The sequence below is a fragment of the Camelina sativa genome, chromosome 5, assembly GCF_000633955.1.
Source record: "Camelina sativa cultivar DH55 chromosome 5, Cs, whole genome shotgun sequence".
Lineage (NCBI taxonomy): Eukaryota > Viridiplantae > Streptophyta > Magnoliopsida > Brassicales > Brassicaceae > Camelina > Camelina sativa.
Window position 1 is genome coordinate 11,875,904 of NC_025689.1, and position 18,581 is coordinate 11,894,484.

General features: G+C 36.1%; 3 protein-coding genes across 3 annotated transcripts in view; 2 read left to right on the forward strand and 1 right to left on the reverse strand.

Moving 5' to 3' along the window:
- The window catches only part of LOC104786600, a 2,583-nt gene extending 2,058 nt beyond the window's left edge, over positions 1-525 (reverse strand). The window contains exon 1 of the mRNA XM_010512041.2: positions 79-525. Coding sequence (XP_010510343.1) covers positions 79-354 — 276 coding nt within the window. The 5' untranslated portion in view covers positions 355-525. The remainder of the gene's footprint in view (positions 1-78) is intronic.
- LOC104786601 (root phototropism protein 2) lies at positions 3,398-5,930 on the forward strand. Its single transcript, XM_010512042.1, has 4 exons — positions 3,398-3,508; positions 3,591-3,660; positions 3,877-4,254; positions 4,497-5,930. The coding sequence occupies exons 1-4, from the start codon at positions 3,438-3,440 to the stop codon at positions 5,766-5,768; spliced, it is 1,791 nt and encodes a 596-aa protein (XP_010510344.1). The 5' UTR covers positions 3,398-3,437; the 3' UTR covers positions 5,769-5,930.
- LOC104786602 lies at positions 15,452-16,917 on the forward strand. The gene is made up of 5 exons (XM_010512043.2): positions 15,452-15,533; positions 15,695-15,895; positions 15,985-16,240; positions 16,342-16,469; positions 16,553-16,917. Exons 1-4 carry the CDS (start codon positions 15,507-15,509, stop codon positions 16,458-16,460), a joined length of 603 nt encoding a protein of 200 aa, XP_010510345.1. The 5' UTR covers positions 15,452-15,506; the 3' UTR covers positions 16,461-16,469; positions 16,553-16,917.

An 18,581-nucleotide genomic window follows, 5' to 3' on the forward strand; every position in this document is an offset into this window, starting at 1 on the left:
CATGCAATGATTCAACAGACACAAAACAAGACACTAAGCGGATCCTAAAACACCATAAAGAGGGGAAAAAAAGGAAACCTTGGGAGGAGTGGGAACAGGAGCAGAAGAAGGAGACGAGTAAGCAGAGGAAAGAGAAGAGTCTCTATGCGCAGAAGATGCTCGAATGGCCTTGGCAGCGAGAGAAGACGCAGCAGAGGATGAAGCCGAAGCCGAAGAAGACGACGACGAAGAGGAATGATACATCCTTCTCCTCGTCGGCGTCGGCGTCATCAGCCTTTCGTTATCTTTGTCCGTATCCATTTCGAGATCTTCGAGTTCCTCGAATCTGAAATCATCAATCTCGTCGACCTTCATCAAACTCCGATCACAGTCTCCAGATTTTGGTGGTTTGGGATCGATTTTAGGGTTTTCCAATGAGCATATCTTCGGATCTCTCTCTCTCTTCTCTGTGCCTCGCAAATGATGCCAAAATTTTTCAATTTTTAATTTTGGGTATCGTCAACGCTTGAGAGAGAGAGAGACAGGTGCATCATCATCATCAACTCTAGATTCCGGTTATTGAATCTTGGTTTTCTAACAAATTAGTTAGACCGGGTTTCTCCTTTATTACATTTTACACCATCCAAACATGATGCTCATATGGTCATGGTCGTCTTAACCATCTACATTCTCACAAGCAACTAGCAAGTAGGGGACTGTGAAGAATATTCTGGTTTGATTGATAAGATTTGGCCGGTTTTAGAATGACGGTTTTGTTTCGGTATGGTTAACTTCCGGTTACCTGTTAATTACAAACCAACAAAAAATAATTTTATCCACATCATTTTACAAACGAATTGTGTGAGCTTTTATATGGAAGAGCTACACATCTTAACTAATCTAGAACAAGTGTATTCGACAACTAAATAATCCAAATACTAACTACTACGATTATCATCACCTACTCTTATTGTTGGGCTTCTTGGCGTTGAATCAAATGGGCTTCTGCTATATTAAGAAGTTATGTTTCTCGATCAAGCTAAGCAATTAGCTCCCTTACACCTCGTGTGTGTTGTTGTTGATAGCTTTATTTTGTTTGGTCAATTACATCAAACTCGTTTACCTTTGACTCTATCCGATTCCAAGCAACCAACCCCTAACCATATATTAACGGATAAGAGATATTGCTCTAATGAAAGCGATATGCGATAAACTCGTCTATCGTTTCCTAAGAAGACGACATCAGTGTATGAATTGTATGAAACGTGATTAGGGAAACTTAACGTGGACTTTTTTGGGCTCTTGAAAATTAACCAACTTTGGCCCAAGCTGTTCATCTTTGTCATTCATTTTTTTCGTTTTTGTTTTCTAGTTGCATATTTTCTTAGCCTTTGTCCCCTCGGTTTAGCCGCCTTGAGGTCGGGACCAACAATTTTATGATACTTAATCATCACTATCACTAATATAATCTAGAATTTTCTCAAGTCCGTTTTGTGCGAAGATATTTAAAATTTGCATATCCATAATCATAAGATAATGTTTTGGTCCTTATTACCGGAATTAAACAAAAATAACACTCAATGCGAAATGTCAATCTTTAGGTGTAACCATTATTGTCGAAATTGTTGATTGAAACTAGACGGCATTACAGCTCAAGGAGTTTGTACTTTTGTTAATTGATGATAGCACCATATCCTCTACTGGTCCAAACCTATTTCCTAACATGAACGTTTCATCTGAAATAATTTTAGACTTTCTACTAAGACCTGCCTTAGCACCTTTTTTAAAGACTTTGTATATGTTTATCACCTACACCAAATCAATGATTTAGAGGACCAACCATGGTGTTCATATACAATATCCAAATGCGAATGTAACATATATTGTGCATTTGGGTCTCACGTCTTGATACAAAACCAATTGCATAAAAATATATATAATACAAATATTTTGGATTCAAAAAGTATAAACCTCAGTAGCATAGTAAAGTGATTTTCCTATTGATTCACATGTCATATGCCGGGACAAAAAGAGAGAGAGATCACATGACATATTCTTAAATCTTAAGTAGTAGATTCACAAATTTACATTGAAATAGAACAATCACAAAAATTGGTAAGGGTTTTATTTTTATAACTTTGTTATGAAGACCCATAATGAAAATCTTCTTCATATCCAAAAACTACAAAATAGTCTAGTCGCACCGGCAGAAAATTATTAGGGCAACTAGGCAAACGTAGAGACTAGAGAGACGTGTGATATATCATAAAGGCGATAGGGACACGTGTGTAAGAATGATTGGAAGACAGAACTGATACTGGATTCTGAAGGATGAATTTGACGACGTAGCTAAGCCGAACACCATGAGGTTCTACGAAGAAGCACGACCACATACTGAGGTGGCCCTATCTATGACATGTTCCTGCTTTCCCTAACTTGTTTGGTCCTACTTCTCTCAAAATCGTACATCCACTTTTAATATCGTTTCTTATCTGTCAATTATTCACATGCGTTGCTTTTCTTTTTTCTTTCTCTCTCAGTTCAGCATTTTCTTTCTTTAATTCAGAATTTTTAGGCTTTTAAGTTTTAACATGTGAAAGCTTTTCTTTATTTGTTATCACTTTCTCATTAACCATATCAAAAGATTGTTTTTTTTTCTTTGACCGATTCACTTTGCAAATTCCTGCCAACAGCCAAATGAATGTGATCATATTGGTTGTCACTTTATACGTAAAACTGGGTGATATATACATGACAGTTACGTTACGTGTCGGTACGATGGCTGAGATTGCTTACTCATAGTAGCTGTAGCTTTCTACTAAGCAAAATTTGCATATGCTGTCACATTACTACTATAAGTCTATTATCTATACTAAACATGTTACCAAATAAAAAAGAAACATCTATAGTCTATTGTTACTCCGCATGCTTTTACCATGCATATTACTGTAAAATTTACGTAGTTAGACAAATAACCAATAGTAAGCTCACTATTCTTTTAATTTTGAAGACAACATATTATATTCAATGCCCAAAAAAAACTGATTTATAAATGTTAGCTACAAATTACCAACTACAAAGAGATCTCTATTAGTCTATTATCATAGGTTGTAAAAGGTATACAATATAAGTTTCCCAATTACCCAAAAAAAGCCGCCAATGCAAGCCCGTGGATCCAAGTAAGGAAAAGTTAAAAAAAAGTGGTGAAAAGGAAAGTAAACGACGAATACACACATTCAAACACAAGGATTAGTGAGAGTGAGTTAACTCAAAGAGATAATGAACTACTACATCATAAAACGACAAATAAAGGAAATAATAAGCTAGAAGAAGCCAATCACACAAATATTACATAGCAATTGGATGGATTGGGAGGACCCACGTTAAATAAATTCCAATATATAGACAACTCTCCAATTGTGCATCCATCTCCTTCAATACAGAGCAACAAAAAAAAAATGGCGACAGAAGGAAAAAACCCCATCAACATGAACTCAATGTCTTCTAGTCTTCAGAGAACCGGCCAATGGTACGAAACTGGTCTAGTTTCACCAATAGAGTTGCCGTATCATTTGCAATTCTAACATGTATATATGTGTGCATTTTTGTAGGGTTTTTTCTCAAGATATTCCGACAGATGTTGTAGTTGAAGTCGGAGAAGCCAATTTCTCTCTTCATAAGGTAAACAACAACTCTTGGTTCTTAGTTCACATGTTAATACAAAAAAAAAACAATTTTTTTTCTTTTCTTTTTGTCACAACTCATCTACGTATATATATACACAACTAGATTTGAATTAACTAATGATAAGACGACGGTCTTAATTAGTATAAAGAGTTACACAATATGGTCCGGTTAGACGTTTTTAACTAATTATTTTCATGATCGTATGTATAGTTCATGTTAGTTGCGAAGAGCAACTACATAAGGAAGCTAATAATGGAATCCAAAGACAGCGACGTGACGAGAATAGATCTCTCGGATATGCCCGGAGGTCCTGAAATATTTGAGAAAGCAGCCAAATTCTGTTACGGTGTTAACTTTGAGATCACCGTCCAGAACGTGGCGGCTCTCCATTGCGCCGCCGAGTTCTTACAGATGACTGACAAGTACTGCAACAACAACCTTGCTGGTCGGACACAAGACTTCCTCTCTCAGGTCGCTCTCTCTAGCCTCTCTGGAGCCATTGTTGTTCTCAAGTCTTGCGAGATTCTCCTTCCTATTTCTCGTGATCTCGGTATTGTCCGCCGTTGTGTCGACGTCGTCGCTGCTAAGGTTTTTTGACTCATAACTCTTCCTCATTTCTTTCTAAGCGTTACATCCCCATTTTGTATAGTTATTAGTTTTTTTTCCTTCCCTTTTTAGTTTTTACTTAGTAATAAGGAACCGATCTTGAGTTTAGTACGGTTTATGTAACGCAAAATGACATATGAGTTTAATAGTTTTGCATTTCTTGTTACATTAACTAATAGAGTAACTAATATGTTCATTTTGATCATTGATTTTGATTTGAAAAGGCTTGCAACGAGGCAATGTTTCCATGTCGAACACCACCAAACTGGTGGACAGAGGAACTCTGTATCTTAGACGTTGGCTTCTTCGCGGACGTCGTAGCTTCCATGAAGCAGAGAGGAGTCAAACCATCCTCCTTAGCCTCTGCGATCATCACCTACACCGAGAAATCCTTAAGAGACCTTGTAAGAGACCATTCCGGTAGAGGAGTCAAGTTTTCCGATACCGGAGATAACGATTCCGACGAGAGATCCCTACAGAGAGATCTTGTTGAATCAATCGTCTCTCTCTTACCTTCAGATAAAGGACTCTTCCCCATCAATTTCCTCTGTTCTCTCCTCCGTTGTGCCGTCTTCTTGGACACTTCCTTGACCTGCAAGAACGAGCTTGAGAAACGAATCTCAGTCGTTCTCGAGCACGTCTCCGTCGACGATCTCTTGATCCCGTCTTTCACCTACGACGGAGAACGGTTACTAGATCTCGACAGTGTCAGAAGAATCATCTCTAGTTTCGTCGAAAAGGAGAAAAACGTCGGTGTTTTCAACGGTGGAGACTTCAACAGAGGACTCTGCTCTGTTACACTACAAAGAGTCGCTAAGACAGTTGACTCTTACTTAGCAGAGATCGCTACTTACGGAGAGCTAACGATCTCCAAGTTCAACGCGATCGCCAACCTTGTCCCCAAATCCGCTAGAAAATCAGACGACGATCTCTACAGAGCTATAGACATCTTCTTGAAAGCTCATCCGAACCTAGACGAGATCGAAAGAGAGAAAGTGTGTAGCTCAATGGACCCTTTAAAGCTTTCGTACGACGCACGTCTCCACGCTTCACAGAACAAGAGACTACCAGTAAACATAGTTCTTCACGCACTTTACTACGATCAGTTAAAGCTAAGAAGTGGAGTGGAAGAACAAGAAGAAAGAGCAGTAGTTGTTAATCTACCCGAAGCTTTAAAGACACGTAGCCAGCTTCAAGCTGATACTACGTTAGCTAAAGAGAACGAAGCGTTGAGAAGTGAGCTGATGAAGATGAAGATGTATGTTTCGGACATGCAGAAGAATAAGAACGGTGCTGGAGCTTCTTCTTCGAACTCTACGTCGTTGGTTAGTAATAATAATAAGAAGAGCAAACATAATTTTTTCTCTTCTGTTTCGAAGAAACTTGGGAAGTTGAACCCGTTTAGACATGGGTCTAAAGATACTTCGAACTTAGATGAAGATCTTGCTGGTGTTGATATTACTAAGCCAAGGAGACGAAGATTCTCAATCTCTTAACCAAAACCGTCTTGATCTGTACTTTTGCGTTTTTTTGTCTGTGTGGGCTTTTGTGTATAAAACCTTGTAGTCTAGTGTGCTTCTTTTTGCGTGATTTTTGTTGTTGTTGGTGTGTTTATTGTTTAATGAGTTTGGAAAATAAAAAGAAAATTAGATATCACTGATCTACTATGTACTAAAACTAAAGCTAAATTTAAAGAGTGAGCTCATGTTAAAGCGAGGTTTACATCACAAAACGAAGACTCAGAACCACAGCTGAACCAGCTTAGAGTTGAACCCTGGTCCAAATCGTAGAGGGAAACTAGGCCTGGACATTCGGGTACCCGTTCGGGTTCGGTTCGGGTATTTCGGGTTTTCGGGTTTAGAGGTATAGGACCCGTTCGGGTATTTCTAGACTTCGGGTTCGGATCGGACTCGGTTCGGATATTTCGAGTTCGGATTCGGATTACCCGAAGTTCACAAAACTCAAAATCTTAGTGTCTAAATTATTCAATAATACACAATATATCTAAAAATTTAGAGTATATTCTACCCAAATTTACTAATAAACAGTTTAAATACTTTAAATTGTCGAAAATATCTAAAAATCTGAATATTTTGAACACTTATATTATTAAAATTATAAATATTACTAATATATTACTACTATATATTAATAATGTTGGTATATTCGGATACCCGTTCGGATTTCGGTTCGGATCGGGTTTGGATTCGGGTTTTCGGATTTAGAGATTTAGAACCCGTTCGGGTATTTTACAATTTCGGATCGGGTTTTTTGGATCGGGTTCGGATCGGATATTCGGATCCGGGTATTTTGCCCAGGCCTAAGGGAAACTACTCTGCCACTAGGAGATTGATAATTTTGAATTTTTGATTAGTAGTAACTTTTATTTATTTATTGGTAAAAGTAACATTTTTATAAATAAAAATCTTAATAATCTCTTTTAGATCAGGATTCTTCTTGCTTTGCTTAATGGCTACCATCTCTCCCTTAGCTCTAATCTTCTAATATACTTTCCTTCTCATGCAATACTTCGATCATCCCAATCTTGTTAGATTAAAGTTAATCCAATGTTTTACAGTTTTTACTCTTCTTCCATCGAATAACTAGTAATTAAGAAGAAGATTGACCATTAAAAAAAAATCGAACAATAATTCCATGCCATTTTATCTAAAAAAAATTGACAAATAATTTTTGTAATACTAGATTTTAACCCGCGTATATACCACGAGACAATCTTTAAAAAAAAATTAATTTTTATTATATTTTATTTGTTTTATTTAATTAATTTTGTTTGGATTGTTAATTATTAGAACAATAATAAGGGAATTAAATTCATAAATATGTAATTTATAAGTTATTGTCTCATTAAGTCACAATATTACCAATAATTTAATTGTTTTACAAAATTTTAGTTAAATTACCTGATTTACTATGTCTAATATTCTAATGTAGTATTGGCCAAATAATTAAATGAAGATTTAACCCGTATTTCAAGACCAAATTAATAATATTTTATTTATATTAATGTTAATTCAAAATATTATGTTAATAACATGTCCCTCCAATATAACAATTGGCGGACCTATTTGAGGGGAAAATGATTCATTTAACCCAGATTAAATTCTAAAAAAAACAAAAATTTACATGTAAATTCTTAAAGTTTCAGTAGCAAAATTAGTTTTTTTCAACATGTTGACACTCCAAAACCAGGTTTGATTTCTTATATAACACTTTTGACCCGTTAAAATTTTTCTTGGGTCCGCCAGTGCATATAATCACGTTATATGGTAACATTATTATATATTTCAATAATATAAAAACCAAGTTAATAATATTTTATACTATTGAGTAAGGAAACCAAATCAATCTTAATAACTTAATAGTTAATACTTAATACCAATCATGTAAGTGCTTTTCTCAAATAATTTAAGTTAAAGTAGTCATTTTGTGAGTGTTGATGAATGAAATTTTGCGCTAATAAAACTATAGGAAATATGAGAATATATAGAAACTTATCATATTTTCGAATTCTTGCATCCAAAGTATTGATTCAGTAACCGTGACAAAGTCTTTTATGTTTTATTTTATAAAAAATAAAGCCAATATAAAAGCAGAAGAATTGAAAAACTATGAGAGTAAAATCACTTCTTATTTTTCTACTACCAAACATGCTTTTCTTAAAAAAAAATTCCCATCACTCGTCTCCTTCTCCTTATGCTACTTTTTTAATTTAATAAGAAAATCATTGACATGCGAATACTTATGCTCGCCTCGTAAAGGAACTAACACGAGCAATTAAAAACTCTTGAATAATATGGTCTTAATACGTTATTATTACTATGATTTTTCCTTATTTGCATGTTTCATAGGTACCCTTTGATAACATCAAACTGTTCGTTATTTTATTTCTCTTATCGACAACTAATTGGAGGAATAAGTACAATTAAATATATTGATGCCTTGAAAACTCGTTCAAACGGTAGATATTATTTTGGTTTTCTTATTATTCATATAAACAGAGCAAACGAAAAGAAGATTATATATATGACAAGCTCTTATCGGCGTTAACGCTTACGATTGAATCAAAAACAACAAAATAAAAATAAGAATCATGATACAAATTTATTTCGAGTCCTACCAATTACATACTCTTCATTTCATAATCCTAGAGGCATTTTCTTGTTTTGAAAACCCTTTTTCTTTTAAAATATGCATGTGGTCTATAGCACTCCAATTACTTATATAAATCTCTTTTGCAGGCTTCCCCGGTTTAGACTTATGTTGCTCTCCTAACTTGGAATCCTACACAAAATACATAGTAGCTATCAATTTATTTCAGTGAGATTTAATATATAGAATAATAATTACAAATGAAAGGATGAAAGAAATGTTAACTTAGCAAACACAGAGAACAAACTGAAAAATAAAATATTAATTAAAAAAAATTGATATACATCTAAAAAAGAAAAGGGTAAACAACGATGATGGTATCATATTGTGTATACAACGAATTATTTACAGTGCTTGAAGTCGGTTACCTAGGTTAGTTAGGTTAGAAATTAAAGAATCTATAATATCTTGATTGACAAGTTTAAATGATACATTGAAATTTATGATCTAACTATTTTAAATATATAAGATTTGAATCTTTGATATTTGTTTGTTATTAGAGAAATTATATGATCCCAGTCAAAACACAATCTTTATAATTGGTAAAACATTGATTGTGGAAAAATCAATTTTATTTGTTTGAAGTATTCCACTATATGCAATTAAAATTCTTCCATAATTAACCAAATCTTATTTATTCTAAAATTTGTTTCTAATCGATGTTAAGTTATATTTTGTTTCCATTTTACGTTTTTAGGGTAAAAAACATACCAAATATAAGTTTTCGATTAAATATATTCCTATTTTAAAATATATTCCTATTTTAAAATATATTATAATCTTTAGACAATATTTAGTTATTGTTATTTTGAGAAAATTTTAGGGATTAACTTTGTAAATAATTATAACTTAAACGGTAGAACTCAAAATGTACTTCAAAAATGTATATATAGATTTGGATATCACAACAATACCCGCAAATTTAGCTACTCTGATGCCATAAAATTAGTACACAAAATCGCAATCTCATTTATTAGAATGAATATTCTTAGTTTAGGAAAACCATATTTGAATAAAATCAAATAAAAAATCTTTTATTACTCCGAATTTTATTATAAGAATCTTTGTAATATATATATATATATATATATATATATTTCATGAAATCCCAACTCTTACCTTTTATTATATGACATATTCTAAATGTAACGACTGGCTGATGAAATTTAAATTATATCTATAATTAATATTTTGACCACCAAAAATATGGATAACCTCTTCTATCTCTATCTGCGACGACTTCTATAAACTAATATAAATACATACCATTCATATGTTGTCAACTCATCAAATCCAATAGCAACTACTATTATCTAATCAGTATTCTGAATAAAAATTCTAATAGCGGATTCTTTTGCGTTTAATTTCTCTGATGTATCCAAGCAATAAAATCGTCTTCAACTTCATATTGGATCAGATAATCAATTCAGTACAAATCATCCGGAGCTTTGTTGTCATCGTCATGAAAATTTGATAGAAGCACCAAAACATATATGTGGACATTGGAGTAGCGCAAGGATAGTAAAGCAAATTCGATTGTTTAGTCTGTGAATACCCAAACGAATAAGCGTTCTTGAACTCGTTGAGAACCTCTGTTCTAGCCGAAGACAAGATAGCAAGAGTTTTAAAGCTCTGTTTTTAGTAAATCGTTGAAAGTTGTTTCACATTCAAAGAACCGATTCTCTTATATAGAGAATAATCAAATATCTAACCCTTCTAAGAATTGTAAAGTTCCCATTATGCTATAGCTAAGATTAAAGGAAAAATACCAATTTGTAATGTTAAAAATAGAAAAATGCAGAATAAAGTAAAAGGAAAATCATCAGCTAAGTCGGCACCGCCTTAACACCCTGCATCAGGTACCCCGGCGTTGGAAAAGATTCGTCCCGAATCTTCAAGCTCATCTTGTTGAACATCTGTGACAAGGTGTTTGACATTGAACACATCCGAACAACGAACATCAGGAGGAAGACGAAGGCGATAAGCATTGGCATTGATCTTATCTAACACCTCCAAAGGTCCAATCTTCTGTGCTTTCAGCTTGTTATATTCACGAGGAGCAAAACGATCCCGAGTTAATACAGCCCACACAAAGTCTCCCACACAAAACTGCACATTTCGCCGATGATGATCAGTATCTGACTTGTATTTGGCGGAAGAAATCTGCAAATTGTCATGAACCTGTGAATGGATTAAAGACAAATCTATGACGAAATCACTAGCATGGCCATGATCCGAGTAGCATCTGTGGTAACCCCAAGATCATGAGGTCCTCGAGGAATGATGCCATAAACAACATGAAATGGGCTAAAATGAGTACTTCAATTAACTGCATGGTTGTGAGCAAACTCTGCTTTACACAACACTGTATCCCACGACTTAATGTTGGTACCACCCAAACAACGAAGCATATCTCCCAAAGAACGATTTGTAACTTCTGTCTGACCATCTGTTTGCGGATGATAAGCGGAGCTCATGTCAAGACTTGTACGCAACAAACGCCAAAGGGAACGCCAAAAGTGACTCAAGAACTTTGAATCTCTATCAGACACAATCGACAACGGCAAACCATGAAGATGATAAATTTCTCGGAAAAACAATGTAGCCACTTGAACAGCATATGTCGTCTTCTTACAAGGAACAAAGTGTGCCATTTTAGAGAATTGATCCACAATGACAAAGATAGAATCATTGCCACGTTGACTACGAGGGAGTCCTAACACAAAATCCAGGCTTATATCCGTCCATGGTTGTGTTGGAATTGGCAACGGCATATATAAATCAAACCACACATCGTTCGATAAAACAAGCGACATCCCGACGTAAAGTGGGCCAAAAATAAGACTCCGTTAACAAGTGTAGAGTTTGGTCCCGCCCAACATGACCCTTTTCATGAAGTTCTTGAATGAGTTGTAGTCGTAAACTACACTCGGGCACACACAAGCGACAATCACGAAATATGAAATCATCTTGCAAAAAAAATTCTGAACGAATTCCGGCATGTAAATCTGCCTAACCCCGGCAAAAATAAGGGTCACTAGGATATAAATCACACAACACAGCAAACCCGGGAACAGAAACCTACAAAGTCGCTAGAAGATGATTTCGACGACTCAAAGCATCAGTTATTTTGTTCATACGACCCGACTGGTGCTTGATGACAAACGTGAACTGCTGTAAAAAGGCAATATAGGAGGCATGACGTGCAGAAATCTTGTCTTGACTACCCAAATGTTTTAACGCATCATGGTCTGTGTAGAGAACAAATTCTCGATGAAAAAGATAATGACGCCAATGCTTGATAGCTTGAACAATAGCATAGAACTCCACATCATAAGTGCTATAACAAGCTCGAGAACCATCTATCTTCTCGCTAAAGAATGCAACAGGACGTCCGTGCTGACTCAAAACAGCCCCAATGCTGAATTTACATGCATCACAATGCAGCTCGAAGACAATAGAAAAATCCGGTAAAGCCAATATTGGAGCTGAAATCAACTTTTCTATTATGAGTTCAAAAGCAATATTTGCTTCAGCAGACCACACAAAGGCAGAACCCTTGAGACAATCCGTGAGCGGGACTGTAATATTACTAAAGTGATGTACAAAGCGACGATAAAACGAGGCTAAACCATGGAAACTTCGAACATCATTTATAGTTGTTGGTTTAGGCCACGACCGTATTGCCTCAACTTTGCTTGGATCCATCTCTATTCCCTTGGCTGAGATAAGATAGTCTAAAAACATAACCTGCTGTGCTCCAAAAACACATTTATGTTGAGCGGGAAAAAACTTTTCACGCCTCAAAACACCAACAACCTCCGCTAGATGTAATAAATGGCTTGCCAAATCATTGCTAAACATCAAAATGTCATCAAAATAGACAATAACAAATTTACCAATGAAGGGACGTAAGGCTTGATTCATCACGCGCATAAACGTACTAGGAGCATTGGAGAGACCAAACGACATAACCATCCATTCAAAGAGACCCTCTCGAGTTTTAAAAGCCGTCTTCCATTCGTCACCAAGATTTATCTGAATCTGACGATAACCACTCTTTAAATCCAACTTGGAAAAAATAGAAGCGTGTCCAATCTGATCAAGTAAGTCGTCAAGACGAGGAATCGAAAATCAATAACGCACTGTGATTTTGTTAATTGCGCGGCTATCAACACACAATCTCCATGAACCGTCTTTTTTTGGAATAAGCAAAGCCGGAACCACAGTTGGACTTAAATTTTCACGAACATACCCTTTAGCCAAAAGATCTTCCACTTGACGATGCAACTCCTCATGTTCTTGTGGACTCATACGGTAATGGGGACGGTTAGAGATTACAGCATTTGGAACGAAGTCGATACGATGTTGGATGTCACGTAATGGTGGTAAACCACGAGGCAAATCAGTGGGAAAAACATCATCGAATTCTTGTAGCAAACCTTGGAAGGGCAAAGAAGGTTCAGAAGACTGCATGCTAGGTGTCGGAGTTGTCGGAGTTGTCACCAAGGCCTACACGGTATCTGTCTCGGATAAGTGCGACTCAAAAGTTGCTTTAGGAACAAGCAACAAAGATGTCAACCCTTTAGATATGGTGATAGCATCCTCAGGCACACAAGAAGGAAGTGCAGACTCAGTATCTTCTTTTGAAGAAAGCAACGTAACGGTGCGATCTCAAAAAGAGAAACTATAAGAGTTAGTACGTCCTTTATGGTGAACATCACGATCAAACTGCCAAGGACGTCCTAATAAAATATGACAAGCATCCATTGGCAATATAGCACAAACAACCTCATCCTTGTAAGAACCGATAGAGAATGTCACCAAAGCTTGAGGCAAGACGTTCATTTCATTCCCATTGTTTAACCATGCAAGCTTGAAAGGAGAATTATGTGGTTCAATTTTAAGCCCCAATTTACGAACTACGAACTGCTTCACGAAAAATAACATTAGTGCAGCTCCTAGAGTCGATAATCAGCTTGCATATTTTCCCGTTAATAGTGCAGGTAGAACGAAATAACGCAGACCTTAACCATGATTCATTCGGAGCCTTTGGTAGCAAACAATTGCGACGAAGAACCAAACTAATACCTGTATCACCAGAAATTAATTTCTCCATCTGATCGTGAGACTCGGAACCGGAATCATCAAACTGAGGCTCATCAACAACTTCTGTATCATGGGCTAGCAAACCTCGTCAATTTTGGTTGGGACAAGCAGTCTGTCGATGACCAAATTCACCACAACTATAACATCGCAAAGCACCTATTCGTGGCTGGCGAGATGCAGCAATTGAATCAGACGGAACGGTGGACTTTGGTAACGCATAACGCGACGATGAAGAAGGATCGGTGTTGGAAGCAACAGCGGTGACATTCGCAGCTTGGGGCAATAAACGAGACCGAGACGACGAAGACGTCCAAGGAGACTTGTATTGAAGCTCCATGCCCAACGCTCTTTGATGTGCTTCATAAACAGAAGTGGGATTGAACTGTTGCAAAGGAATTTGGAGTTGAGTCCGAAGTCCACCAAGAAAACGAGAAACAAGCTGCTCCTCTGTCTCGACCAGTGTCGTACGAGCAACCATCTAAAAAAAATCAGAGGCGTATTCATCCACTGTTCGTGAGCCTTGATGTAAATTTTGAAGCTTCGTATATAATGTCCGCTCATAGTTATAAGAGAGAAAGCTACGACGCATATGTTTCTTCATCTTCTCCCAAGAATCAATATTTGATTTGCTGGAATTGCGACGAGATTCTTTGAGCTGAGTCCACCAAGCCATGGCCCGACCTTTGAACCTTGTTGCCACCAGAGAGACTCGATCACCATCAGGAACCTACTTAATGTCCAACACCTCTTCCACAATGTTGAGCCAATCGGTAAATTCTTCAGCTTTGGTCGTGCCAGAAATTTCTGGAATATCCAACTTAAAACCAGAATCCCATCTATGAGACCCATGGTTGTTATGGACAACGATGTCGTCGTTGTTGTTGCGATGACGGATCGGACGCTGTTCATCTTGACGTACCGGAACAGCGAAGAGGTTTTCATGAAGATCCATGTCGTCCTCGTCAACTTCCGCTTGTCTCTCACGACGAACCCTTGGTTGATTCTGCAACACCGTCGTCAACGCAGATTCGATGGCGTGTTGAAGAGCATCGTGCAAATTGTTCGTGAAGTTCTCCAAGGTTTCACGGAACTCAGCTTGGTGGTCTTCAGTCGTAGGTTTGCGGGGGAGCCATCATTGAAGGAAGAACACACACAGGACCGAATCTTGATTGAGGAATCAAAGTGCTGGAATCTGATACCAACTGGAGTAGCACAACGATAGTAAAGCAAATTCGATTGTTTAGTCTGTGAATACCCAAACGAATAAGCGTTCTTGAACTCGTTGAGAACCTTTGTTCTAGCTGAAGATAAGAGAGAAAGAGTTTTAAAGCTCTGTTTTCATTAAATCAATGAAAGTTGTTTTACATTCAAAGAACCGATTCTCTTATATAGAGAATAATCAAATATCTAACCCTTCTAAGAATTGTAAAGTTCCCATTATGCTATAGCTAAGATTAAAGGAAAAATACCAATTTGTAATGTTAAAAATAGAAAAATGCAAAATAAAGTAAAAGGGAGATCATCAGCTAAGTTGGCACCGCCTTAACACCCTGCATCAGATGAACTTTATTTTTTTTTGGTTAAAATCTAGTTAGTATGTAATTCTCAACACAACAAATTACAAATTGGTGTATCCATCTGATCACTACAAGACTGCTGTACAAGTAGAAGATATATTCATTTTTAGATGGAAAATATAACCTTTTAATGCATTTATTTAGGTTTATCAAATTTTCTAAAACAATGTCTTGGCGGCCGCGTTTTAAAACAGGGTTTGTAGGTGTAGAACACACACGTGTAACAATCTCTCAGCAAAAAAAAAAGATCGAACGGTTTGTATGAAAGAGAAGAAGAAAGTTTTTCTTTACTTCAAAGTTCAAAGTATAAAAGAAGTTTTTGGAAAGAAAAAAAAAAAACAAAAATTCTTCGTCTCTCCTCTCCTCCGCCGGATTGATATGGCCACGTTTCTCTCCCATTTGCCGGTACGGTTTCTTGATCCGATCTTCGTGATTTTTGTGCTCGTCTTGAATCATGATTTGTTGATTTCCTCTTTGATTAATTAGATACGATTTGTGGTCCGATCTAGTTCTAGGTTGTTCGTATTTATAAGACTAGAGTTGTTCTTCTTAATCCTCTGTTTCAGGTTGGTTGTGAGAAGCTTCGGAACTCTGTTCTTGCAATTGCTGAGCAATTTGAGTTAAATCACGATGCTGCTCTCTTTCTCCTCATCCAATACGGATGGGATGAGAAGGAACTTGTGAAAGATTTGAATGGAAAAAGAAGAATTGGTGATAGTTTGATTCGAGCAATTCCTCCAAGACCCCAATACCTAGATCTATTTCCTGTAAGAATCATTTTCTAATTTTGTGAAGTTCTTGTTGTGATATTGTCAAGTTATTGTTTCTTGTTTTGATATTGTACGTTTTTGCATAGGTTGAATGTGATTTCTGTCTAAGTTCACCGTCTGTTGAAACTGACTGTGGTCATCACATCTGTCAACCATGTGTGAGTGCCCAAATTTCTATTGCGGTGCTTAGGAAACGAACACTACCTCTCTGTCCTATTTGCGAGGCGTTCTTCCTGTCCCCAGAATTGATATCACAAACTAGTTCACAGGACGTGTCTAGTCAGTTCTTTCTTTTGCTCCAAGAGCACATGTTAGCCAACGAAGCTTCTTATATCAAATGTGGTTAGTAATGTTCTTCTTGCTTCTTGGTTTTAGTATCTCAGAATCTTCTCGTTTTTGTTTCTAATTTTTGAACTCCTGTTTTGTCTCTCTTTATGGATTAGAAAAAACTGGATTCCTATTGCTGGTTTTGTTTCCACAACACTTGCTGGTCTTTCTTGGTATGCGTGGAGAAGCTTTTCAAGAGAGAACCCGGAGACTGTTGAACTGCTGGACGACATGAAAGATTTGTGTAAGTTGGTTGTTTGAAATTCACTTATGGTTTATGGTTCAGTTATTTTAGAAAATCTTGTGGTAATTTCTTTTTTGATCCAGATTCCAAGGGCGAATCTCCCACAAAAAGATCTTTTTGGCTCAAGCTGGCAAAGAAGAAACTCAAGAAAAAGTATAAGGAGGTTGAGGATTACCTTTGGAAGAAACTTGGTTCTTGGTGGTAAATGCCTTTTACTTTTTGGGAACCTGAAGAATGATAGTAAACTTGAATAGGCTCCGGATAGAAACTTTAAGAGGCCAGTTTTTTTTTTTGAATCTGAAGCATTTATCGTTCTAATGTGTGTTTCTCATTAACATACTACAATGCTGAAATTGCTTTCATCATAGGGATATATAATTGGGTTCTAGATGTTACTGTAGTGATGTTTGTTTTTTAAATTTTCAATTATCCAACTTTTGATTCAACATTTATGTGTTTCTGCTAAATTCGAAAATCTTTATTAGTCGGGTGTTTTTTAAATTTGTGAGTTCCATAATAGGTTTTGTTTTTTCAAATTAGAGAACGCAAGATAGAATATCCTTTCCAATCAGCCATAGAAAGTATTCTATAATTTTGCCACCTCAGCACATCTTTTTAGGATTAAAGCATCTATGTATTAACGGAGATGTTAGTTAATAATGCTAATGTATAGTCTCATTCATTTTTAAAGGCCATACACATGAGTATGGGCCTCATAAGTCCATAACAGAAGGGTTTTCATTTTACAACGACGATTGAATTGCACCTCTTTTAATAGTGAAACTCGAATCGGCTCAACTTCTTTCACTTCCTCCTCTTAAATTACGTGTTAGCTCCCATATACCACAAATCGTTCCACTTCCCCTATATCACTCTATGTTCATCATCAACGTCATTGTAGTCGAATCATCACCGCAAGTTTTTCTCTAAATCTGAAATCATTTATTGGAACAACAGAAGCAAGAGAATTTGAACAAAGAAATATGAATTAGCTTCTCTGGAGTGGTGTAAGTGAAGGCTGGTGGTAAGGGCTTTCCTTGAGGTATTATATGTTACCAAAACATTTTTTTTGTTAAAGAATATGTTACCAAAACATTGATATTAAAAAAAAAAAACAAATTCTTTGTTCATCTTATTTCCCTGCTTAACGATTAATTACATTTTTAGATTAACATGAATGGTTAATACACTGCAAGAAAAATAATTAATTTTTACAAAAGAGAGGATGTAAAAAAGCATAGTAAAAACAGATAATATTTGGATGGCTTACAACTTTTGATCTTGAGGGTATCCCATGGAAGTTGCCAACAAGATGGTGACTATCAAGTGTTTCATCGGCCAGCAATTGTAAGTATGGAGTATATGTTTTGCTTGAAGCATAGCTTTCTCGGAAAGGAATGCACAATAACAGGTTTTTGGTCTTCCGTAATGTAAAGTGAATGCTACTAAACTTACAGTACAAATTTATATATCATATTTCTTTATATTTGTTTCACAATACTAAATTATCAAATAGTTTCATTTTATTTAGACTCATTGCTTCGTATATAGGTGATAACAGTCTCGACTACGATGATGCAGGTGGAGGGCTTGTGCTAGAGCTAAAACTACCATTGTTAATTTTGAAGCAAGCACAATTGCTACGGTAGGTTCCATATTTAACTCATAAAAAATGCCAAAGGGTAGTTCGAACTTCAAACCCAACCCCCCAACTCATTGATTGTCATTGCAGCTAAGATAACAATATATTAAAGGTTCCAATGTTTTAAAAGAGTGGATCAAACTAACCTTTATCAGCTTGGTCAGTATTTATGTACTTCTACCCTTTTATGTATTATGATATAGGTGGTCAATCAAATTTTAGCTGTCGATGTCTGTTTTTCTTTCCTTTGTTATCAGTGGTTAGATATGTTCATGGTAAACTAAATAGCACAACAATGAAATTCTTTTTTTTTTTTTGGTTCAGAGCACAACGATGAATACATTATCATTTTCTCCCTCTTTGAATAACTCAGTGAAATTCTTTAAAATCGCTTTGTGTACTGTTTCACTAATTGTGTCCTTAAATGTGTTCTTTTAAGAAGACACCAATCTTAGCTCAAATTTGTAAGA

Coding starts and splice junctions, on each gene's coding strand:
- LOC104786601 (XM_010512042.1), top strand. CDS start 3,438: ATGGCGACAGAAGGAAAAAACCCCATCAACATGAACTCAATGTCTTCT. Junction 3,509..3,590: donor CTTCAGAGAACCGGCCAATG/GTACGAAACTGG, acceptor GCATTTTTGTAG/GGTTTTTTCTCAAGATATTC. Junction 4,255..4,496: donor TCGACGTCGTCGCTGCTAAG/GTTTTTTGACTC, acceptor TGATTTGAAAAG/GCTTGCAACGAGGCAATGTT.
- LOC104786602 (XM_010512043.2), top strand. CDS start 15,507: ATGGCCACGTTTCTCTCCCATTTGCCG. Junction 15,534..15,694: donor CGTTTCTCTCCCATTTGCCG/GTACGGTTTCTT, acceptor CCTCTGTTTCAG/GTTGGTTGTGAGAAGCTTCG. Junction 15,896..15,984: donor AATACCTAGATCTATTTCCT/GTAAGAATCATT, acceptor GTTTTTGCATAG/GTTGAATGTGATTTCTGTCT.